At 41.4% G+C, this 26,927-nt stretch overlaps 1 protein-coding gene across 1 annotated transcript in view; it reads right to left on the bottom strand.

Annotated features, from left to right (window-relative positions):
* The window catches only part of LOC124148385 (translation initiation factor IF-2-like), a 16,006-nt gene extending 2,088 nt beyond the window's left edge, over positions 1 to 13,918 (bottom strand). Inside the window, exons 1-3 of the mRNA XM_046519459.2 lie at positions 13,809 to 13,918; positions 3,541 to 3,564; positions 1 to 1,277 (exon numbers count right to left, since the gene is read on the bottom strand). The exon at positions 1 to 1,277 is cut by the window's left edge and continues 28 nt beyond it. Coding sequence (XP_046375415.2) covers positions 1 to 1,277; positions 3,541 to 3,564; positions 13,809 to 13,860 — 1,353 coding nt within the window. The 5' untranslated portion in view covers positions 13,861 to 13,918. The remainder of the gene's footprint in view (positions 1,278 to 3,540; positions 3,565 to 13,808) is intronic.
* Between the last annotated feature and the right edge of the window lie 13,009 nt (positions 13,919 to 26,927).

The following is a 26,927-nucleotide window of genomic DNA, read 5'->3' on the forward strand; positions in this document are numbered from 1 at the left end:
CAGGTTCGCGGCCCCGATGTCCTGACACTGGTAGGGGAGGAGCCTCATCCTCGTGTTCTTGATCATATCCAGGCGCTCCCCGCTAAACGCTGGACCAGTACCAAGTCCCTCCGGCCCGTTCACCATCCTGAAGATCGCCGGGTTCATCCGACCACGTGTGTTCCTGCCCACGAGGTAGTCATTAAACATATTATAAGGACTGAGCCCTTGGAGTCGAGACACATACATGTTCTGTTGCACGGCGGGCATGGCGCTCTGGGCTAGAACATTCGTCGCGCCTAGCTTGTTGATGGCATAGCGAGAGCAGGTGAGGTTTGCAATTGGGCTGTTGGCGCACCCTGCACTCATTGCCATGGACGACAGACTACCATCAGGCAGCTTCTGGACCGGGTCGATACAGCCGTGGTTCTCGTACAGCTTGATGACGTTCTTCAATAAGGTCCTTTTCCTCTCATACAGCGACACCTGCATCATCAGTCTCGAGTTCCGCATCATTGATCTGCCAGCGCCTGGAGCCCCGGCCCCGCCCATGCTGCTCATAAAGGAAGCCATGCTGCCTCCTGTTAATCCTCCCGGCATTGACATTCTTCCCATGGACATTCCTGCGCTGCCCATTGGGGACATTCCAGACATTGGTCCAGGCATAGACATCCTGCTATTGGTTCCCATTCCCATTGGTATTCCTCCATTTGAAGGCATTCCTCCCATAGACATTCCTCCATTTGAAGGCATTCCTCCCATAGACATTCCTCCATTTGAAGGCATTCCTCCCATAGACATTCCTCCATTTGAAGGCATTCCTCCCATAGGCATTCCTCCATTTGAAGGCATTCCTCCCATAGACATTCCTCCATTTGAAGGCATTCCTCCCATAGGCATTGCTCCATTTGAAGGCACTCCTCCCATAGACATTCCTCCATTTGAAGGCATTCCTCTCATAGACATTCCTCCATTTGAAGGCATTCCTCCCATAGGCATTCCTCCGTTTGAAGGCATTCCTCCCATAGACATTCCTCCATTTCCTCCCATTGGCATTCCTCCATTTGAAGGCATTCCTCCCATTGGCATTCCTCCATTTGAAGGCATTCCTCCCATAGGCATTCCTCCATTAGTAGGCATCATACCCGATGTACCCATGCTCGACATGGATGGCGCCTGGCCCATGCCTTGTCCCGTCTGTCCTGACTGGCTGGCCTGTCTACCTGCCTGCAACTGCGCGGCCAATCGGAGTTGCTCCAGGTACCTGCTGAGGCCAGCCATCGGGTTGGTGCTGACACCTGCCGGAAACAACATATCCCATAGGATCAGTGCTCATCCTGTTAGTCCGACATGGCATGCCAGAGGTGTGGAGGGTAGGGGATATATGGTGTTATGTCCCGACACACATACAGGAGGTTAACACCGCAGCGCCAGACATGCACGCCCAGCGCGTTAGGGGATGGCGAAGATTATACACATGCCAAGATAAGTAAGCGTCAGTTTAAAAGTAAAAGAGCATGCAGGGTCATCCTTGGTGAGATGAGGAAACAGCAATTGGTGACGTGTGGAGGCTGACGTCCACAGTGTTAGGAGACAGAGAAAGACGCGGTAAATGGGATGAGCAGAAGTGCGGCGCGCAGGCTACATGTGGTTATTCAAGGGAAAGAGAGTAAACAGACAGCGAGAAATGGTTGGAAGGTGTTAGGAAAGTATAGGTGCGCGCCGCGCACACGTGCAAATAACATGCAATTTTTTGCATAGATGTAAACGTTATGCACGTGTAGATAGCACGCTGATACATGCAGTGATACACGCGCAGCATATTAATATGCAAGTATTGATATTGTCATCTTTTTTAAACGTCTATATATTGGAAACACTCGTTAAAAGATATACAGTTGTACACAGGTTATGTATCTGAATGATGTAAATAAGCAGTGAATGAAGTCAATACAATTGTAAAATTTAAAAGCGAAGCTGAGACTCGCATTTAAACTGTTTGAAACATTTTGGGAACATTTTTGTGTATTAAGGAATATACCTTAATACTGTAAGTAGTATATATACGGGCGATAGTTTATACACGAACATGATTGTAAGGAATAACATTTGTACTATTCCAATTGAAGAAGTAAAAATAAGGGACACGCTTCGCTCGTGTGCCGATTATGCAAATTCAGAGAGTTACACGCTCAGCGCACGTGCAGATACAAGCACAGCATATAGTGTATCGGTATTGACGACTTGATAATCAGATGTGTCAACACTTGTTCAGAGGTTATATGCTTGTAAATTGTATGCATGCAAATTAGTGTACTTGAATAAGCTACGCCTCGAATTGGGGCGGGGAGTGGGGCACGGCTAGCCCAGTCGTCTAAGGTGCCGCGATTCGCTATGCAGACTTGCGTCCCTTGGGCACGCCAGAAACCTATGATTGTGGGTTCGAATCCCGGTTCGCCCCGATTATGTTTCTAGGTTTGTCAGCACCATACCCGTGCTCGTGGGTTTCATCGAAGTGGTAAACGTCTGTCTCCTGAATCATTTCCTCCCACATTAAGCTGACACGCCGTGATATAACTGGAATACGGTTAAAAGCGGCGTTAACCCGACTCACTCACTCGAAATCGGGGGATGGTTAAGCATGTTTGCGTTATGTGTGGGTGAGTGAGTGTGTGTGGTTTTACATTTGAAAATAATATGAATGTTAAGATATCTATAATAGAAGTCAATTGAAATCAACTTATCGAGGCAGGCGAATTAACTGACTTTTAAAGTCCAGTTTCCACCCTTGCCGAACTAGGCTGGAATTCCTGGGCTCGATCGTAGCGCCACCGTTGGCTATTACGAGTTGTGTCCCTTCTCTGCCGCTTCTATGTACCAATCAAATTCCAGCTCTCGTATCACTTGCATTTGCTTCAAACAAAATGGCGGCGCCCAGTCAACACGATCTGATAGATAATCAAGATCTATATTGTGATTGAACGGGTCTTAAATCGCGAAATGCATCAAATCACGTGAGTAAGTACCTTGATTAAAAACATGAAAAGAATGTGAAAATGTCTGTTGACAACCAGTTGGCGGTGCACATGCTTTGCAAATCCTGCAATCGACCGAAATCTGCACGGCAGTTTACAAACCTGATTTCGATTTCGTTGCGCGATTTTGATTGGACCACGGACCTAGGCAGAGATAGTTTCAGGAAATCTGTATCGTTTCCTTTCCAGGTTATACAAGTCCGTGATTGGACTATGCACAGACTCGTTAGTCCAGCCAAAATGTAACTCCATAATACCAGCCTTGTTCGACAAGGGTGGAAACTGGACTTTTATAGTCAGTTAACTCCCTTGCCTCGGGAAGATGGTTGAAATCAAAGAGATGATGATTATTAACATGTTGGTCTATGTAAACGCCTATATTAACTATAACAAGTAACCGTAACAATCGTGTGCATGTGTGCTCATAGTGTTCCATTCAAAGTTACTGGCACCACAGACAGGGTATATTCACATTGTTTTGTAAATTAACATGATCGCACTTTGTCGTGTATCAGGGCTGTCTTACCTGTGGGCGGGGCATTCTGACCACCTGCAACAGAGAAATATACACATGGTAATACGTTGCGTAATACGTTGGGCCTAATGGAATCCTCTTATTTACGCCTAATGCAATCCTCTTATTTACGCCTAATGGAATCATCTTATTTACACCTAATGGAATCCTCTTATTTACACCTAATGGAATCCTCTTATTTACGCCTAATGGAATCCTCTTTTTTACGCCTAATGGATTCCTCTTATTTACGCCTAATGGAATCTAATGGAATCCTCTTATTTACGCCTTGTGGAATCCTCTTATTTACGCCTAATGGAATCCTCTTATTTACGCCTAATGGAATCCTCTTATTTACGCCTAATGGAATCCTCATATTTACGCCTAATGGAATCCTCTCATTTACGCCTAATGGAATCCTCTTATTTACGCCTATTGGAATCCTCTTATTCTGTTTCGTCGGTAATCGAGAACGATTGTTCTCTTGCGTTGACGATATATATTTACGATACTTGATATTTTTCTCTAAGTCCGAAATAACGAAAAAGTGAAAAAATGTAAAAAATTGTTTACTGCGTTCCCTGGTTTTCACAAAATATCAGAATTCATTCATATTCTTTTAACGTCCGATGAATACAAAATAGGATATTGTTAGTAGTGAATGTTTTTTTAAGTAACACATTTCAAGAGCATCTTCAGCTGCAGAATCTGCTTTACAAGAGGCGAGGGTGGATATTGAAATGATATTACTCAATTGCTAATACCCACAATCGTTCATCATGGTATCCGACAACGATTGCCGGATGGTCATTTTTTTTCACATTAAAAAAGGGAGGCCATTAATTGCATGACGCGTTTTTGATAAGGCGTCGACGCTCGCATTAATGTGGTGACGCTTAAATTTCATGATTAACAGCGAGTGAGTATGGTTTTACGCCGTATTAGCAATATTCCTGGTGGGGGACACCAGATATAGACACATTGTACCCATATGGGGACTCGAACCCGGGTGTTGGATGTGTTGACCGAACACTTTGTTTTACATCGTATTAGTGACCGACTCCGTGGTCTAGTGGTAGAGCGTCCGCCCGGAGAGCGGAAGGTCCGGGGTTCGATCCCCGGCCGCCTCATACCATAACACGTTAAAAGATGGTACTTGTTGTTACCCTGTCTGGCGCTCGGCATTAAGGCGCTAAAACAAGGACTGGTCAGCTCGGAGTATACTGTGTCTGAGTGGGGTATTCATGTTAAACTGCGGTATGGTATCTCAGTGAGCTAGCACTATAAATCGGCATCAGTCCGGACTAGTACAAGCAGCCACACACACGTACATGCACGTCGCTATTCAAGTGCAATAATCTTGGACGCGACGTTAAACCCCATTTCACCTCACCTAATATTTTTAGAACTATCTGCATTATTATACAGCGGCATACATGTCATTAATTTCAATGTGTGAAACAAAATACATAAATGATTGCTCCTTCATGCCATTGGATCAACTTAACATACGAGACGCAATAAATGCTGCTATAAAATATAGGAATTCCTTGTTTAAAAACTGTCAGCGGAATTTCCGGGTAATCTTGTTTATGACAAAACCGGATTTTATAGTAGAGTTTATTGCGAGAGTCACATGGTGAGTTTTAAAAACAACCCCCAAATCGTGACACTGGGACAAGCTGTGACCCTGAATGACCTTGAGTTGATGTACGTCAACATGACGGCGGTGTGATCGGACCGACATCGTCTGTCACATCCGTCTTGTCCGCGACGTCTGTCAACTCCTTAACACCGTAACATCACAGGACATGCTCCATCACCAGGATGGCAACACTGCTGTTTTCCCATACTTATACATATTTAAAAAGGTGTTTAAGAACCTTGAATTTTTTAAATTGTTAATGACATTTTTACACTGTTTTTTTATATGTGCGATGTCATCATTGATACATCATGTCATGTTAGCGAATGTAAATGACCCCCCAAAAAGGATTCTTCTTTGTTATGTAGCTGTAATATTACCTTAAATGACAACATGCCCCCGTCACATAAATAAAGTTCTTTTCATATGTTTAAATCTTTTTTTGACAGTTATAACGTCACACTTTCTGTTGCAAAAAAAACGTCATCATCATTATTCTTTAAACTGGTACTACGCATCTAAATAATCGTGTAGGACGCATCTTAAGCTTTCAACGAGTGCTTTTAACTTCCTTTGTCATGGGGGCACGGGTGGCCCAGTCGTCTAAGGGGCCGCGATTCGCTGTGCAGAGTTGCGTCCCTTGGGCACGCCAGACACCTATGATTGTGGGTTCGAATCCCGGTTCGCCCCGATTATGTTTCTAGGTTTGTCAGCACCATACCCGTGCTCGTGGGTTTCACCGAAGTGGTAAACGTCTGAGACCTGCATCACTTCGGGCTTTCCTCCCACATTAAGCTGACACTCCGTGATATAACTGGAATACTGTTAAAAGCGGCGTTAAACCCAACTCACTCACTCACTCCTTTGTCATGTTTGTTAAGACAGGTAGATCATGTTTATGGTAAGGTAGGATTCGTTATGAATAAATGTTTAAAAACTCTTATTATTTATACAGTAAACTACGTTTATAACGAACACGCTTCTAACGAACTTACCGATATAACGAACTTATTTTGTAACCCCTGCCATTTGTTGTGTATATGCTGTATATATGCTTAAAACGAACTACGGTTATTACGAACTAAAATAGAGTCCCTTTGAGTTCGTTATAACCGTAGTTTACTGTATATAATCTTCAACAAAGCCTTTTTTATTTTCCGAAATACTAGTTGGATGTGTCTGTTTATGCCGAACAACATATCTACATTGGTTGTTACCCCTTGTTGTTGTTGTTGTTGTTGCCTATGTTAAAGTATGGGACTTACGATCATCTTAGTGCTAAGATCGCTTTGGGGAACGGGGCCCTGGTAGTCAGTACACCTGTTAATATATTAAGAACTGTGTTGTACAAGAGTATCACCAGGTTTGCCCCGATGGAGCCGGGAGCGAGTCGTTACAACGTGAAATATGGGAGCCCCTGGACAAACAACTACACATCGTGCACGGCTGTCTCCCCCGCTGAAAGCTTTTAAATTTATGACCGTAATAAAAATGTAAATCTTTCGTCAGCGGGCTGTATGTATTATCTAAGATTATAAACGTCATAGCGAAAACGTGTATACCCCATGACAGTATTTCAAACGTACATTTACCCGGATACCTGTGCTTTGTTTTACATCGTATTAGTGACCGCCTCCGTGGTCTAGTGGTAGAGCGTCCGCCATGAGAGCGGAAGGTCCGGGGTTCGATCCCCAGCCGCGTCATACCAAAAGACGATAAAAGATGGTACTTGTTGTTACCCTGTCTGGCGCTCGGCATTAAGGGCCTAAAACAAGGACTGGTCGGCTCGGAGTCAGTATACTGTGTCAGAGTGGGGGATTCATGTTAAACTGCGGCATGGTATCTCAGTGAGCTAGCGCTATAACTCGGCATCAGTCCGGACTAGTACAAGCAGCCACACACGTGCATGCACGTCGCTATATAAGTGCAACAATCTTTGACACCCCATTTCACCTCACATGACATCGTATTATCTGTGGTGTAGATTGTTTGCGAGCTGAATTATAGATTTTATCAAAAGCAGGAACGGTCACAAATGTCAAAGGAAATTACTTATGAGGGTGGTCTGAAGGCGCCGCAATTCGCCATGAAGAGTTGCGTCCCTTAGTCATGCCTGGAGCTGCTGAACGTTCAATTGCCATATTCGCAGTGATTATGTTTCAGCAAACAGGTCAATGTCTATCATCTCCATCATCTCGGGCTTTTCTAATCATGTCTCGCAAAGGAGCCTGCGCGGCTCAGAAGTGTTTTTTTAATCCAGTGTATAACATTCACGGCCTCAGTAATGTATTTTGGGAGACACGTGGAGGACATTCCTAGTTCTGTCGCATCTGTGACAAAAAGAATATTTGATGCAATTCCCGATTTTGACTTGTGCCATGTGTCCCGTGTTTATTCAGGTGAACAATTGACTTGCCTTTGTATGTGTTTTGACGGATGTCCCTGGTGGGCAGGATACGCTCACCTTTTCGCGAATACCTGGTATCATTACTATTTGATAGTCATTCATATGCACATGCTTATGCTATAGTCGGAATCGTACATTCGACTTTGGCGGAAATTGTTAGTGGAAAGGGTTTTGTCGTTTTTATTAATTGATGGAGGTGAAATAATGTTCCAGACAGCGTTAAACCAAATTATGTCGAACTAGAACTGTCGCAATATATAGGAAACGACTTCTTTCACCTGTTTCAATTTTATTGTACTTTTGACAAGACGTCTCGTAAAAAGGAAGAACTTGTTTCATGCATAATCTTGTATCATAGTTGCGTGGATCGATGCTCATGACGTAAATCACTGAATAGTCTTGTACGGACTCGACTATTTACAATCTGGCGTCATGTAGCTGGAATATTGCCGCGTTAACCGGGAAACAAAGTAAGAGTGAGTGAGTGAGTTGGGTTTAACGCCGCTTTTAACAGTATTCCAGTTATATCACGGCGTGTCAGCTTAATGTGAGAGGAAAGCCCGAAGTGATGCATGTCTCAGACGTTTACCACTTCGGTGAAACCCACGAGCACGGGTAAGGTGCTGACAAACCTAGAAACATAATCGGGGCGAACCGGGATTCGAACCCACAATCATAGGTTTCTGGCGTGCCCAAGGGACGCAACTCTGCACAGCGAATCGCGGCGCCTTAGACGACTGGGCCCCCCGTGCCCCCCGAAACAAAGAAAGTGTGAGTGTTGTCTTTGGTCTTTGAACAAAAGAAACAATGTTCAAAATAATGACAGTACATCGATGCCGCTGAGCAAAGCTATCTTAGCGCTAAGGTGTCGGTTCATACCTTAACATAGACTTACTACAGCGGTTAAGGTTGTTTTGTACAGTAACAGCTAGGGCATAGCCCTGCATAGCACTTATTGTCCTTGGTGAGACAAAATATTCATTTTTATGTATATTACATCAAGTGAATGTTGTGGCTGTATAAACACATGTATGTAAAAATAACTCGCAGAGATAGTAACTTGACAGGAATGTGTCATGTCGGATAGGATGTGATATGCCACGGACAAGAAAAGCACTGGGCTTTTTCAGTAACAAATCTCCTGTCAAGGAAATGCAAATTTGACGACATCATAACTTACTTTAATATCTACTTTGGGCCAGGAAACATAGGTGATGTGTGGAAGCATAACCGTCACGATGGACAGACGGGCACCAGCAGATTTTCTTGTGTCACAATGTCAAAAAAAACATAGTCATAGGAGCCATGAAACGGAACTGGTGCCAAACGTCAGGACACTTCATGTGGGAGGTAGTGAGTGAGTATGGTTTTACGCCGCTTTTAGCAATATTCCAGCAATATCACGGCGGGGGACACCAGAAATGGGCTTCACACATTGTACCCATGTCGGGAATCCAACCCGGGTCTTCGGCGTGACGAGCGAACGCTTTTAACCACTAGGCTACCCGACCTCCCCCTCATGTGGGAGGTAAACTTTGGGATGAATCAAGTCGCGTGTGAGATGGGTTTGTGGTGTGAGATGCGGCTTATTTGATAAGTAGGATGAGGGTGAACAAGACACTTTGTGAGATGGTTTACATTTTAAATTTTACATAATTTTAAATAATTCAGGTGAATAGTGGGTATTGTTTTACGCCGCTTTGAACACTATTTCATATGTATCACCGCTTGTAAATATAAATTGTCAATGCAAGAGAATAAGAATCCTAGAGTGTCTGCCGAAACTGTGAGTGAGTGAGTGAGTTTGGTTTTACGCCGCTTTTAGCAATATTCCAGCAATATCACGGCGGGGGACACCAGAAATGGGCTTCACACATTGTACCCATGTCGGGAATCGAACCCGGAGCTTTGACGTGACGAAAGAACGCTTTAACCACTTGACGTAAAGGGTAAAACACCTGTGGAAATTATATGAAAGCACCACCGAAATTCAGTGATGACACCAGGTGTTCGCGACAAGGGTAAGCATGTGCTGCCCTACCGAAAGCACCCGCCATGCATACAATTTGCATAAAAAAGGCAGCATTTTTTGCTTGACGCCGCACGGAAGTACTCCTGCCGTGCGACGTCAGCCTTCGACAAACCAGACAGTCAAGTGATCGATGAACCAGAAAGCTTAACAAAGGAAATAGATGCAGTTCTTAAATTTTGGTTGGTTGGTTGGTTTGTTGTTTAACGCCACACTCAGCAATATTCCAGCTATATGACGGCGGTCTGTAAATAATCGAATCTGGACCAGAAAATCCAGTGATTAATATCATGTGCATTGATCCACGCAATTGGGACCGATGACATGTATAAACCAAGTCAGCGAGCCTGACCACCCGATCCCGTTAGTCGCCTAGTTGTGAGCCTAGGCCCCTATGACTCTAGAGTCAAATTTAGGGGGAGTCGTTTGAGCCTACTACACAGGTCTGGCGGAGCAGCCTGGAAACGCCGGTTTGTTGGATGTACACCGGGCGGCCTGGGACATTGACAAATTCCTCTCGTCCAACTTCTGCTATTCATGCGACCAGAAAGCCCGTTTTATTTCAGGAGCAGATGGATAAAAGCGACGTGCTCACATTTCAAAAGACGTTGTCGTGGTCTACCTACATCTCTTTAACGCGAGTATTATCAATCACCTCGTCTGGAATGAGCACGAGACTCGTTTGTTTGTTGCTTACGTCGGACTAAGCACGAGTCCAGCTTTGTGCGCGTTCTGCAAATAATCTAATTTACACTAAAGTGGATTTGATCAAGTTATTATAATTTGTTGCCCTTTTTTACAACAAAGACTATTGTTTTAAAAATGGTCAAATGTAGTTATTCAATCAGAGGTTTCAAATCACAATAACCTGCCTCTGATTACAACAAACGCATTATCGTAATATTTATGTAACATAGCATTTGTTCCTTAATGTTTAAACAGTAGGCAGACACAAAGTAAGAGTAGAACTCCATATTTAACAGAATGCACCATTAAGAAATCAACGAGCCTATTAGCATTACAATATACAAGCGAATCCGATAGCGCGTTACAAATATACAGCACCCATATCTGTGGGATGGTCTGCTGTCGTGATAGGGAACTTAGCCTAAATATTAAGACCTGTTGGGTTCGCTTTATTTTGATTTGCGATCGCAAAGCTTCTTCATATTTTCAGCCTGGAATGTACATGACCTAAAAGAAGTTAAGAAACACCCGTTGGTTTCATGACTATAGTGAAACTGGCTAGAAAATACTCTTCCTTTTGCTGGTGTTCTCGAAGTTGATGTGAGCAGTATATATTGTAGAATGACTACTACAGTAAACTACGTTTATAACGAACACGCTTATAACGAACAGTCGGATATAACGAACTGTTTCTTGGTGCCGTCCATTTCTGTATAGATGTTGTACATATGCTTATAACGAACTACGCTTATAACGAATTAAAATTATTGGTCCCTTTGAGTTAGTTATAACCGTAGTTTACTGTATCACAATCTATACAGCAGCATACTTTGGTAAAGGTGAATTCTCCATGATTCATAAATCACTTAATTCAGGTCTTACGTTGGAACATAAACCTTTTTTAGATTTGCGGGTGTTTGCATAGAAATTACTTTTAGACTTGACGATGTTAGTCGCATGTTTTTAAATGTTAAAGTATTGATCAACATGAATAAACAACGTCCGTGTACGAACTGCCACGTTATGTTACTGGGAAAAAATATAAAGAAAAGTCCAGACGATTTCCGTTTTTCAATCAACCAATTTGAGACAGAAACGGCAATTTGACAATCATTGACACAACCCAATTCACCCGTAACTCACTCACTTAACTTTATGCCATGACAGATTAACTGTTACGGTGGCCCATAAGGGACATGGAGTCAATATTTTCAGTAACATTTTCAATATTTCGATATTACACTTACTTTTATCGTAACCTTTTGCAAATTAACACAATTTGTCATACAAATATGTGATAAATCATGTATCAAAACAAGCAAAAACATGGAAAATGTACTTTCAAGTAGCTATTGAATCGCTGAAATGTAAAGCGAAATTGTCAAAAAGTAAAATGGAAATGTCAAAAACAAAAGCGAAAATGTCAAAAACTAAAATAGAAATGTCAAAAACAAAAACGAAAATAGTTTCTGTATTTTAATTTTAGTTTTTGACCATTTCGGTGTTTTTTTTACATTTTCATTTTAGTTTTTTACATTTTCGCTTCACTTTTCAGCGATTCAGTATCTTCTTTATACATGATTTATCACATATTTGTATGACAAATCGTGTTAATTTGCCAGAGGTGACGATAACAGTAAGTGAAATATCAAAATATTGAAAAACAGACTCCATGTCCATTATGGGCCACCCTAAACTATTGTGATATAAAAGAATTGGGTGGTCCTTAATTTTATGCCAAGAAAGATTAACTTTAGTACTATGAAAAAAACCCAAAGGTCGTTAATTTTAAGCCACGGCAGATTAACTACAGTTATATGAAACCGTCGAGTGATCCTTAATTTATTTTGGGTACAGTAAGACAAAAACTTAATCCACATAATTGCATCAGCTTAAGAAAAGACAATCTGTCATATTGGGTATAAAGGAAGTCGCGTGTCGTTCGAATAGACAGTGACGTTTAAAGCTCTTACAGCGGCACGGGTGTTAGCGTGACATTGATATCCTGCATGAGGTGCTGAAAACTGCAGTCATCTGACAGTGACGGGCAGATAGCGCATGTGTCTTTATGGCCGTAGGGAAGACCGATCAGGAGGTATAATCCATGACGTTTAACTACATAACACTCAGTGTGAAATGAATACATTACCCTGTGGTGTCATTATGGTGATTAGTTACTGACAGATTTAACTGTTATCCACAAAGTTTAAATTACATTCATTGGAAACATTATAACTGCCATATTTTTGTATGTAATGTTGTTTCTTATTTTTATCATTATTGTTATCACGAATTTCGTCATAATCATTAGCTCTATAATGTTGCTAAAACTGAAAGACGATTTATTTTGTTTTTTTTCTGTCTAAAATGTATAACCATATATACTTTGATTGTGGGAATTGTGATTCTCACTGACCAATCAGATTCAAGTATCGAGTAACTGTGGAGCCTCTTTCTGTTATATTTACCCAGTGACAAGATAGGAGTATCAAACAAGTACATGGTCGTTGAGCCAGTTCGGAATGTTTAGTTAAGAAAAATCACAAATAGGTAAACGTAATATTCAACTTAGTAACTGTACGAAATGAAAAACGTTACTATGGGTAACTGAACGAAATGAAACCCGTTACTCTGGGTATCTGTGCGAGGTGAAACACGTTACTATAGGGTAACTGTACGAAGTGAAACCCGTTACTATGGGTAACTGTACGAAGTGAAACACGTTACTTTAGGTAACTGAACGAAATGAAACCCGTTACTCTGGGTATCTGTACGAGGTGAAACATGTTACTATAGGTATCTGTACGAAGTGAAACCCGTTACTATGGGTAACTGTACGAAGTGGAACACGTTACTATGGGTAACTGTACGAAGTGAAACACGTTACTATGGGTAACTGTACGATGTGAAACACGTTACTATGGGTAACTGTACGAAGTGAAACACGTTACTATGGGAAACTGTACGAAGTGAAACACGTTACTATGGGTAACTGTACGAAGTGAAACACGTTACTATGGGTAACTGTACGAAGTGAAACACGTTACTATGGGTAACTGTACGAAGTGGAACACGTTACTATGGGAGCCGTAAATAATTACCTAAGGACTCAAGGACCACAGTTGAACACACGCACAAAAACGGCTTTGAGTCTCAGAATTTGCTGCCATAGCGATATTAAACAAAACACACCACTTATGAGCCTATGATATAAATTAAAAAATATTTATGAATTTAAGAAATAATAAGAAACCTCACGCAAATACACATTTAAATGTAGGGCTTTAAATATTTGGATATCACAATGAAAATGATTTTCTATTTCTAAAGAAACCATTACTAAAATAAAACATGAGCTTAAAAAATAAATTTTGTTTTTCAATGGATTAAACAAATATCAAATTGCCGCAATCTCATTGAGAAGTAACACGACGTTAACACAAGACATAACAGAAAACAGCTTCCACTACAATAAGCCGAGTTGGACAATGAATAGAAGTAGATCAACTTACAAACACAAGAGAGGACTGCTAGGATTAGGATGGTAGCGCGTGAGGACCCCATGATGCTGATGTGAGATTCCAGTCTGAAGGGGGGTCGTCCAGACAACTTATATATAACAGGTTGATGGACACCTGTCAGAACTGATAGCTCACCAGGTTTGACATCCTGCTTTATAAACTCGCCTTCATGGCAAAGGCGCTGATGTCAAGGGGGCATAAATTCGTGTTTCAGGGAGAAGATTAATCGATGGACACGGAGACATGCCTGTCTCCTGTACAGGGCGGTAGGTCTGTGTGGTACGCTGGCCACAAGACATTGGTCAACATGGTTTATTGTGAATTAGTAGGTACGTGTCAGGACATAAGCTGTGACTTTTCTGGGTCATAAATGACATCCGGTTTTTGGCGTACACCCCCGTGGGGGCAAGGCTTGTGGGGTGACACGTCGTTTCAGACTGGACTAGCATGTGTCAGACTGGATGTAGTAAATAATTTTGATAAATTTTCTTGAAGTCAATCGTGACATGCTACTTACCTTTGATACCTTCGTGCATCAGAGCATCTGTTTTAACAGTCTTCTTATGAATATGAAAAGGGTTTTGTCGCTTTATTTTCGTACATACTCTCCACACGATGTTTAATTTTACATGTTAAAAAATTGTCCCTAACGTTTTTATATGTTTTATAAATATGTTGTCACATCATAAAGTGTATTGTAAATGGACAACAGGGTGGTAACCAGCGTGTGCTATTAACTTGAGGTTTCTCTGGTCCATATTATTTACTGACCGCCGCATTAACCTGATAGCTTGAATGTTTCATTATGAGACTCACTCACTCACTCACTCACTTACGCACTCACTCACTCACTCACTCACTCACTCACTCACTCACCCACCCACCCACCCACCCACTCACTCACTCACTCACTCACTCACTCACTCACTCACTCACTCACATTGGTATGGAGTTTTATTCGAACATTAATTTAGGCTTAACTATCGTCTACTTCACATACTGGATGCTGGACTTGTTTAGCTTCTTTCTTCAGATATTTTTTATTTTGGAAACAGTAACAGAAAGAAATCTACCCTTTAAAAAAATCGGTCTCTACCTCATACCTCCATATATTTTACCACTCTGTTCCCTGCAAGATCTGGGTCTTTAGGTAAAACGTGTTACCCTAACGTAATGTGTCAGAGATGAGTCATTACACAGATGAACCCCGTTCCTTTGGAGGGCAGATTAATAAGTGTTTAACTTTACACTGTCTGACTTGGCTTTGATAGATGCATAGTGCTTAACAGTATGTGTACATGTCAACAGTGTTGTAAGTGGCAGCTTTACTGTAGGTGTACCGGTCAGCAGGACTGTAGAGTGTTGGGAACTGGGTAGACTGATGGGAGGTGCTGGGTCACCAGTTCATACAACAGTGCGTGAACACGACATCGATGAAGTGCGTGGACATACGAAAAACAAATGAACAATTTGGCTTGCATTCAGTTTTTAGCGTGTTAATGTAAAAGGTCAACGCCAGAGAATAACCAGTTTCGATTATCCGCCGACAGATTGGGCATAAAAGACAAAATAGCGATGAAAATGATATGATTTGTTTGTTTGTTTTTTAACACCGCATTCAGCAATATTTCAGCTAAATGACGGCGGTCTGTAAATAATCGAGTATGGGCCAGACAATCCAGTGATTGACATCATGAGCATCGATCCACGCACAAGGGATACGATGACATGCATCAACCAAGTCCGCGAGCCTGACCACCCGATCCCGTTAGTCGCCTCTTATGACAAGCATAGTCGCCTTTTACGGCAAGCATGGGTTTCAGAAGACCTATTCTACCCCGGATCTTTACGATTTGAATATCGGATTAATCAGATGACAGTTCCGAAAGAATAGCAGAGTACTGGATTGCCGTTTAAGCGTTTAATATAATATAATGTATATTATAAACTCGGAATAAGCACATATTGTATATATGCCATAGTGAATTCCAACATGTCGACCATTCAAGTAAATGAATTGAGGCGTCTCTTGATGTTCCTAAATGTCCTTTGAAAACCAGACACTGTAACCAAACATGTAGGCCATATGTTAGGTGCTAACTTACATTCAATGTAGTTGGTCCTAATGCCCTGAGTACAATTGATGAAGCATACTATAATTTTGAGCGAACTTCGTGACAGGAGAAATGACGATGTCGGATGATAAAACACAATGGCATGACTGATATATGAAGAAATATGCTCGCCACCAAGAGAAGCGCTAACCATATAATGTGTTTATTTGTTTGTTGTTTAACGCCACACTCAGCAATATTCCAGCTGTATGACGGCGGTTTGTAAATAATCGAGTCTGGAACAGACAATCCTGTGATTGACATCATGAGCATCGATCCATGCAATTGGGATCGATGACATGCATCAACCAAGTCAGCGAGCCTGACCACCGGACCCCGTTAGTCGCCTCTTACGACAAGCATAGTAACCTTTTACGTCAAGCATGGGTTGCTGAAGACAAAACTAACAATCAGTCAAGTGTTACCTCAAAGTGTCTTTATTCTTATCACGATATGCTGCACGTGATTTCCAAATTTTACACGCTAATCCTGCACGAGACAAATGGTGCATTTCGAGTCATAAAACTATGACGTCACATGTGATGCGTTCATGAGCATCGGTTCACACAACATACCAGTGTGTTCGTTTGTGCATCAACCAATGCAATACATCTTGAATATGAGTTATTCTTTATATGTTAACCGACATAATGTTTTTATGGTTTTTGCGTTTCTTTTGTCGGTGAGTATATAAATGGAAACCGCACTGTCTTTCAAAACAAATTAAATTAGCCGTAAGGAGACACGGCCATCAACACGACCAGACATGCTACAAGATGTTCATGTTGTTCGTGATACAGATGACCCGTTAGGATGTGACTTGGGGATGATGGACAGGCGTGCAGCTGTGACGGTGTAGCAATAAAACCATCCTGTCTCCAACAGTAGTCCTACGTTTCATGACAAACATTAGAATATTATGTATCCATAACATGTTTGAACCTGTTTTATCACATAAATATATTTATAATATGAAACAAGAGGGTAGTGGGAAGTGGGAGACTGCGGTGTGTGTGTGTGTGTGTGTGTGTGTGTGTGTGTGTGTGTGTGTGTGTGTGTGTGTGTGTGTGCGTGCGTGCGTGCGTGTATGTGTGTGTATGTGCGTGTGCGTGTGCGTGTGCGTGCGTGCGTATGTGTGGGGGCGTGCGTGTTTGTGTATGTGAGTGCGTGTATGCGTGTGTGTGTATGTGTGTGTATTTGTGTGTGCGTGTGTGTGTGTGCATGTGTATTTGTGTGTGTTAGGCATAAGTTCCGTTAATCCGAGTATGTCGGATAAACGAAATTAAGTAGTATCAACGTTCGTGATCGAAAATCGAACAACTAAATGATATATAAAGATACAAACACGTAATAAAAAAAATAGAAATGAAATATACACATTGTTATATGTTACATTGTTAACGGAATATGTTTTCTAATCATGCAACCTCTAAAGCTCTACACAAAACAACTGTTACGGACTGTATGACTTATTCAAAATACTTTAAAAAGCTTTGTCTGGAATGGAAGTCGCAAGCTTGAAACTGGTACTGCAAAGCTTAAGAAAGCTGCTTTCTAAGTGGCTAACGTTGACTTCCTGTTAGTCATTTCATTGGTCGGTCATAGTTCGCGAAAGGTTGTTCTGACGTGACCTGTAATGGGGTGTCGTGGGCGATTAATCCTGAATAATCCTGTTGTCTTTATTTAAAGCATTTTTTTTTTATTGTTAGCAAGTTTTTCACTGCAGCCGTTGTAAAATGCAGCTGCTCGCCTACTCGTCTCGCATCAAAACATGGGGCTGTGTACTCGCGGGCAGATGACCTCCGAGTACGCTGATCACTGTGTCAGATTAACGAGACTGATCAATGAGTGATTTCGGTAATTCGTTGCAAATTAGGTGTGTCGGAGTCGGAGTGCGAGACTGTCGGATTAACGGGTCTAAATAGCACTGATTTAATCGGTTTCCATCATTAATGTCGGATAAAGCCGATTGTCGGATTAACGAGTGTCTTGACACACGAGACTTGACTGTATAGTTGTTAAGTCTAGTGAAAATCTGTACATTGCTAGCCATGCTCTGAACCACCGGTTTGTCTGCCCAAGACTTGATTAGTTACAGGCAATCGTAAGTATAGCTGAATGTTGCATAGTAATACAGTCACGCCGTCCCTCACAGCTTACATTTGACGTTGTGTGCATATTAAATATGTGAGCGAGTTTGGTTAACGCCGCTTTTAACATAACCTCAAGTATTGCACCGTGTGTCATCTAATGGAGGAAAGTCGAAGTGATGCCAATCTTGGACGTTTACCACTTTGGTGAAAGCAATGATTCTAATCAGGGCGAACCCACAACCACAGGATTCTGACACTCCTAAGGGACGCAACTCTTCGTAGCAAACAGCGCCTTTAAAAATTGACGACCAGGCCATGTTTGTGAAGATTCGGGACAATGTTACCATGGATAATGACAATTTTAAAACAGTCCAACTTCGGGCGTTTAGATCAGGTCAAGATATAGGTGCTGTAGTGTTTAAGGAAACAACTTGCACATAAATAGACGATATGAGGTCCTGCTATTTATGGCATTCTCTGTCAAAAGTAAACGTCTTCCCTGTTTGTTTATGTGTAGCAAGAATGATTAGATGTCGCGTTTCACACACAACTGCGTGATGATACATTGAGGCCAAACTAATATTTGTTTGGTTTAGGGATTCTAGGACCCCAAATTCAGATCGGTTGGTCAAAAAATATAATAAATAAAAATTCCAATTTCAAATACACCGTATTCTTTTAATTAACACTCGGGATTCGTCATAATTCGTTGTATTTTGAAGTTTATAAAAAATACTTTCAACAGGTTTTATTTATGTCATTTAAACTGTATTATGTATCTTTCATAGCGACTGTAAATGACGTCGCTCTTAATTGTAATAAAGAAGTTGTTCATTCATAAATTCTTATCCTTAGTACTCCAACTTCTAAATGCCTATCAAAGAAGAAGACAGTAAATGAGTTTATTTCACATTATACATTTTTCTTGTCGGCGGAATAAAAAATAGAACCAGGTTTCTTTATTTTTTGGAGTCACGGATTCGCGAAGCAAGTTTAAGACAGTGTGGCCTAAGTTGTCAGTCTCCATCGTCGGTGGTGCTTGTGACCTCAGTGCTCGTCAATCCTCTCAGTCACTCCACCACACTGAAACGTTTATACTCCTGCAGTCACGCTGCCTGTATTTATTGCATTACAAATTCAGTTGAGGTCACGCTGGTAACTCCGTGATTGTCACGACCTGGGTACACGAAACCGTTCAGCAGAGATGAGTGAGTGAGTGAGTGAGTGAGGTTTCACGCCGCTTTTAGCAATTTTCCAGCAATATCACGGCGGGGGACACCAGAAATGGGCTTCACACATTGTACCCATGTCGGTAATCGAATCGAGCCCGGGTCGAGCGAACGCTCAGAGATTATTAAGATACATATAACTGCTATATCGTAACTGTCATAGATTACGATTGTGTATTACCAAGGTAACCACATGCATCCCACAACGGGTAGATGTCTAGGGAGGATGAAGACAATTTATAAGAAAAACACCAGTATTTACGGATAAATACATACAAAAAGTCACACAGGGACTTAACTGACAGGCAAGTGAAACGTTACTAACAGGAACAACCGAACAGGGATAAGGTCAAGGAAGATGCTTGTATTGTAAAAAACACTTGAATAAAACCCATACTGGCCTTGGATCATCAGTTCACGACGGTAAGAATCACAATTGACATTGACACTTAACGATACTGTGTTTTAGCATATGTACCTGGCGTATTTCATCTGCGTGACGGGGGCACGGGGGGCCCAGTCGTCTAAGGCGCCGCGATTCACTGTGCAAAGTTGCGTCCCTTGGGCACGCCAGAAACCTGTGATTGTGGGTTCGAATCCCGGTTCGCCCCGATTATATTTCTAGGTTTGTCATTAGGTTAAAATCATCATCGAGACGTATTGTCATTCTTTCAAGTAACTTTAGGAACAACATGTACGTGTACGAAGATTCCCCGAGTAACCGCCCCATTAACTATATAGTGCCACATGATTTGCACTATTTATTTGCATAGGCATTCTCAGTTATTGAGGACGTTATGTATAGTGTACCTACCAAGTAGACATCGCACTGATGTTTGTTTGTTTGTTTGTTGTTTAACGCCGCACTCAGCAATATTCCAGCTATATGACGGCGGTCTGTAAATAATCGAGTCTGGACCAGGCAATCCAGTGATTGACATCATGAGCATCAGTCCACGCAATTGGGATATGATGACATGCATCAACCAAGTCAGTTAACCTGACCACCCGATCCCGTTAGTCGCCTTTTACGACAAGCATATTCTCCTTTTACGTCAAGCAAGGTTGTTGAAGACCTATTCTACCCCTGATCTTCACGGGTCTCGCACTGATGTATGGAGCCGATTAAAAGTAGTTCTTGCCAGGTGACCTCATTTGCGTTTTTATCGGATCCTCATACTAATTTAATAGGATTGATGATCGCATAGAAAACACCATCTATGACATGATAAAGACAACCTTTCGGTAAATGTGTGTAAATGTGTGTGAATGTGTGTAAATGTGTGTTCCTCGTGTGTGCCGCTGCGACCTGAACAAATTTAATTGGGTTCATTAAAGTAAATGACACGGATTGTGCTGGTTTACGGGTTGACAAATACTTCACCGTTCACCTTCAGCCGTATAGAAACAATCCACGTATCCAGGTCAGAATAGACCCCTTATGACCTGTGCGTAATGTTCAAGAAAACTAATGAGGGTCGGATGGTTACAATGTGTAAGTTACCATGGTGACCCCAGGTCAGAATAGACCCCTTATGACCTGTGCGTAATGTTCAAGAAAACTAATGAGGGTCGGATGGTTACAATGTGTAAGTTACCATGGTGACCCCAGGTCAGAATAGACCCCTTATGACATGTGCGTAATGTTCAAGAAAACTAATGAGGGTCGGATGGTTACAATGTGTAAGTTACCATGGAGACCCCAGGTCAGAATAGACCCCTTATGACCTGTGCGTTATGTTCAAGAAAACTAATGAGGGTCGGATGGTTACAATGTGTAAGTTACCATGGTGACCCCAGGTCAGAATAGACCCCTTATGACCTGTGCGTAATGTTCAAGAAAACTAATGAGGGTCGGATGGTTACAATGTGTAAGTTACCATGGTGACCCCAGGTCAGAGTAGATCCCTTATGACCTGTGCGTTATGTGAAAGTCAATTATGGAGGATCGGATGGCTACGAGGTGTAACCATGGTGATTGCGTGTCAATGTACACTGACAGTATGTCCATTAGACACTGATTTGCCTGGAGAAGCCTCGAAAATTCAAAGGCTGTCGTTACATAGCTTGAATATTTCAACACGATACCCACGTCTATACGAATAACGAGTATTCTACCATGAATTTTGAATTTACTCGATTCTGATTGGTCAATCAGAGGCTATTAAATCACAATAAACCCCCCTCTGATTGAAACAGCTGGTTTGACGGCCGCATCACCGCGGAAGCTAATATTCATAGAATAGCACTTTTTTCAGTCATTGTCGGTAGGCATATTTAAATAATTATATCTACGTATACAATTACAGGTTAAAAAATGCACAGATGCGGTTACTACAATATTCAAAGGATGTGTGGCAATACATTTCGTGCAGAAAACACGATAGAAATCTACAAAGGGAATGTATTTACGTTTTGCAGACAGAGCTTGGAATTTTGGCGCTTTTCTATATACGACTGCGACGTCATATCTTTTGCGTCACAATGAGCGATATGACGTCATAATGGTGACGCGCTATGTAGAGCGAAAGCCTTGCAAAGCTTGCTTTGTTTTCTTTAGGGATGCCCACCTCATGTTAGCTTACCAAGTTGCCGTGCTTATATGATTTCAAAACCTGTCATATGTTCGAGTGAAGTATTACGGTGTAAACAAACTGCTTGAGTATATACAGCGCCATATTTTGTTCGGTGATTCCGTAATTCAGATCGATAACCCACTCAAAACACTGGACTCAACCCATGCCGCTTCACTCAGTATATTTGCCATCACCAAAGAGTTCGCATTTTATTTAGTCATGGTAGAATGCTGTGCGTTCGGTTCCAAATTTCGATTAAATCTACAGGTAACCTAGCTCTTTATTGAAAACACAGTATGTTTATCTCCTAATTACAGATGTATTTTATTTGGAAAGGCAATTATTATCAGTGATTCCGCATTTTTCGCGTCTATCGCTACTAACTAGGGTTAGTGGATACCATTTTAACTTATCAGCCCTTGAGCCATTGCATCATTTCGATAATTGCATCATTCCTGTTGCAAAAATAACAGTGGTACTTCAAGGCAGGGCAAATTGTTAGTTGATTGACGCCGCACTCCACAATATTCCAGCTACACGACGGGGGTCACTTAATTGTTTGTTTGTTCATTTGTTGTTTAACGCCGCACTCAGCAATATTCAAGCTATATGACGGCGGTCTGTAAATAATCGAGTCTGGACCAGACAATCCCATGATTATGAGCCTCCACCTACGCAAGCCTGACCACCCGCCCCGTTAGTCGCCACTTACGACAAGCATTGGTGATTGAAAACACAGACATTGTGTTCTTTGCAACCACACGTAAACCAAAAAACAAATCGCTCACGAAACCATTGCATAATAAACAACACTGAGGTCATCCCAAACAAAAGTTAATTTTAAACGCACAATGTGCTCTTTCGTGACGCTGTTACATGAATAGGAAATAAAAACATGCTCATCCGCTTTCTAAATTTAAATATTCAGTGATTTTTTAAAAACGTCGCTTCCATTTTGCTGGGACAAAAATACAGTCAAATGCCCCTTAGGTGTTGACGGTTTAAAACATCTCCATGTTTTTCCACTACAGAAATTTCACTATGTAAATACAAAGGACAAATTCCTCTACGTCTTGAATGTTGTAAACAACATTTGAGCAAGAGTGGTATAAGTTTTAGTATCCAAAACCGGCTCCCACAAGTGTAATTGCTTGTGTGAGATCAAGCGATATCTACATGTACATTGTAGATATCCCTGCAATTAGATTGCATCACAATGCTTTGCTGATCATTGTGACGTCATTGTTACATGACGTCACAATCAAATGAGATCACTAATGGCTCTACTAGTGAAACTGTTAGCAGTACTTTTTACACTGAAGACACTGCTAATTACTTTCTACAAACTGCAAAAGTTGGAAGGATGATGTTGGATGGAAAATATAATCTCACCCGAGTGTCTTTTGATATAAAATATATCAACACTCGTTGATAAAAGTGGGAAAACTCTTCGGCAAGCCTCGGAGATTTTCTACTTTTATCAACTCGTGTTGATATAATTGATATCAAAAGACACTCGGGCGAGATTCTCTGTTTAAGTTAAGACCGTATGCTATGAATAATGAATGGTTTTTTAAAATGTATTTCTGTTCCTGTTTTACATAAAGCGTTGATAAAGGGTTTATGTTCCGCGGATTTCGTGACACGCCACGTGGTAAAGGCGACTTGAGGACAGCTGTGCCTCCCGACAAACACGGATATTCACACTCATGTATGCATTGGTGAAAGACATAGCTTTGAATTTTGCGGGTCTGACAAACACGAAATTAGGCACCGATCCAGAACGTGCAAATCATGACGACACCGCACGTACTGAGACAGTTTGTTTGTTTGCTTGTTTGTTGTTTAACGCCACACTCAGCAATATTCCAGCTATAGGACGGCGGTCTGTAAATTCCAGTGACTGACATGAGCATTCATCAACGCAATTGCGAAACATTGACATGTATCAACCAAGTAATCAAACCTGACCATCCGATCCCGTTTGTCGCCTTTTACAATTTCTATTTTGTGGTCATCAAGACTTTACTCCTCTATATTTGAATGAATTTTACGTCTGGTCATCATCATTACAACAGAAGTGGTCCGGGAAACCTTAAAACCCCACTTGAACTCCACACACTAATGAGGTCTAATCTTTTCTGAATTGATTTAGTGACAAACTTGAAATTTCCAAAGCGTCTCCAAAATGATCCATCATCAACACACTGTGCGGCATCTATATTTAAAGGGAAATTTGTGAACAAATAATTTATCACGATATTGCATGAAAAGCACAGGGCTTATAGCATTACCTTGTGGGGTACAATTTTCAGTAAAATGTATACAAGAAAAGTCCTGTCCAATGGAACTAGAATATACCTTTCAGAAAGAAACGAGTACATCCATTTGAACATGTTACCTTTATCACCAACTTCTGTAATTTGAACATGTTACCTTTTATCACCAGCTTCTGTAATTGTACCCTGTCTCCAGATGATCTCACATGCTTTCTCAATACCAAGAGCAACTCACAGCATGTACTCTGTCTGACTGGTTGATTGGTTTGTTGTTTAACGCCGCACTAAGCAGTATTCCAGCTATATGACGGCGGTCTGTAAATAATCGAGTCTGGACCAGACAATCAAGTAATTAATATCATGAGTATCGATCCGCGCAATTGGGATCGATGACAAGCATCAACCAAGTCAGCGAGCCTGACCACCCGATCACGTAAGTCGCCTCTTACGACAAGCACAGTGGCCTTTTACGGTAAGCATGGTTGCTGAAGACCTATTCTACCCCGGATCTTCATTGGTACATTCCACAAAGTAGATGCATCAAGTATGTTGAAAGTACATCGAATGTACGATGAATAGATCTTGACAAATATACAGAGAGTCCTTGTAAGGTCCCTGTTATTACTGGGGAAATAGAGAGTCCAGATTCACAGATGGGGACATCTATATGTACCCTATTATTACCCTGTCTGGAGCCGCACATGATTATCAGTACATGAACGTCCCTTTCGAAAGCCTGACTCGATTCTTGACAGGAGCCTATTCTTATCACGAAAATAATTTAAATCTAATCTTTCCATGATTTTGCATGGATTGGAAGTTAGCGAAACTGGTCTAAATGAAGCAAGCATTGTTGGATCCTTCTCTGGTTTTGGTACCAGAACAATGATGGCATCTGTCCTGGCTTTAGGAATAGTCCCAGAACTCCAACAAATATTAAGTAGATCTCGGATAATCAAAAGAGCAGAATCAGGCTTGTGCTTAAACATTTCATAACGTAAATCGTCTGCTACAGAGGAATTGTTTGTTTTCGATATGGCACCTTTAAGTTAATCGTATGACAAAGGGGTGTTTTAAATCAGAGCTTCATGGCCGCAGGAATGTCAGACAAAGCGCAGTTTCATGAACTTCTTTGGATCTGAAATCCATTTGGAAGTTATCAGAGCTACTAACTGTTTTAAATTGTTCAGCTAGTGCATCAACCTTCTAAAAAAGGTGGTCACTATACTCCCCTCTACTCCTTAAGCAGGTATAGTACATTTGAGTCCCGCTGACACTTTTAATTCTTGGCAAAAATAGTAAATCTTTTCATACTTGAAATATAGTTTTGCCAACTTCAAGGTTGTGCTCCACGAACGACACAAGGTGAGAGAGAGAGAGAGAGAGAGAGAGAGAGAGAGAGAGAGAGAGAGAGAGAGAGAGAGAGAGAGAGAGAGTGTTGCGCCGCTTTTAGCAATATTCCAGCAATGTCACGGCGGGGGACACCAGAAATGGGCTTCACACATTGTACCCATGTACATCTCCATTCACTTATTCCATTTGTCCTTCAAGCTTTTAATACCACTTTTATAGAAATCCGCAGATTGGCCCTATAACCACGCTTCTGTGCCAGCCTTTATGTCCTCCTCATGCTGGAAGCGTCTTCCACGTAGGGCAGATTTCATTTGCCGGAGTAAGTGTATTAAGATAATATTGAAAAATAAAAGTGCAAAAGATATTCTGCGACTTGGTCTTACATTGAAGTTGCAAAACTTATTGAACGCCCCTCGTACATATTACTATAAACATTATCAGCATTTGCATTTTTCGAATTACGAGCGTCAGTGGTTGTGTAATACCAAGTGGAAAGCGGTCTGACTGTACGCGATTCAATCTTCTCGATATATTGGGTGCACAGTTGGCCTAGTCGTCTAAGGCGCCGCGATTCGCTGTGCAGAGTTGCGTCCCTTGGGTACGCCAGAAACCTATGATTGTGAGTTCGAATCCCGGTTTCTCTCGATTATGATTCTAGGTTTGTCAGCACCATACCCGTGCTCGTGGGTTCTACCGAAGTGGTAAACGTCTGAGACCTGCATCACTTCGGGCTTTCCTCCGAATAAAGCTGGCACGCCGTGATATGACGAGAATACTGTTAAAATCGGCGTTAAACCCAACTGACTCACTATTAAAACAAGGTCGGTGAAGCACACGTACAATCTAGTACTAAAACCAGTTGATCCGAAGTAAAAATCATCCGATCCATCAGACAATCTTCCATTAACTCTGTTGTTGATGTCTTTTCAGAATTATAACAACTGTTTACTGTAAGTGTTCACAATATCACCCTTATTTACTCGACTGGGTAGAGGAATATCACACATAACACACATCACTTCATCCAGTGGGATGTAATTGCCACAAATAAAAAGCAGAACTAAGGATATACAACACACCTTATTACAAACGAAATAGAATACTTTAGGTTGATTACATTTATTACAGTCAGCAATATTTCACACCAGGTTAAATGGTATTACATTACAAAAGGTATTAGTGTTGAAAGTTTTACACAGAAAAGCAGTATAGTCAATACACTGTTCATACAGGGTCTAAATGTAAATATAATATTCCACACTAAAATAGAATTCTGTCATAGCATTTCATGTTCATTTAAAAGGTCCGTGATGGATGTTCGAGTTAGTGTGATTGCTCCTACTTGCGGTCCCTAAGGCCTGAAATCATCAAAATGACTAACTACCAGGTGACAACTGTCATGTCTTACAATACAAGAAGTCAAGAACATTGAAAATAACATTCTCAACAACAAAAGTGCCTGCGAC

The sequence above is a fragment of the Haliotis rufescens genome, unplaced genomic scaffold (assembly GCF_023055435.1).
Source record: "Haliotis rufescens isolate VD_foot unplaced genomic scaffold, xgHalRufe1.0.p SCAF_18, whole genome shotgun sequence".
Classification (NCBI taxonomy): Eukaryota; Metazoa; Mollusca; class Gastropoda; order Lepetellida; family Haliotidae; genus Haliotis; species Haliotis rufescens.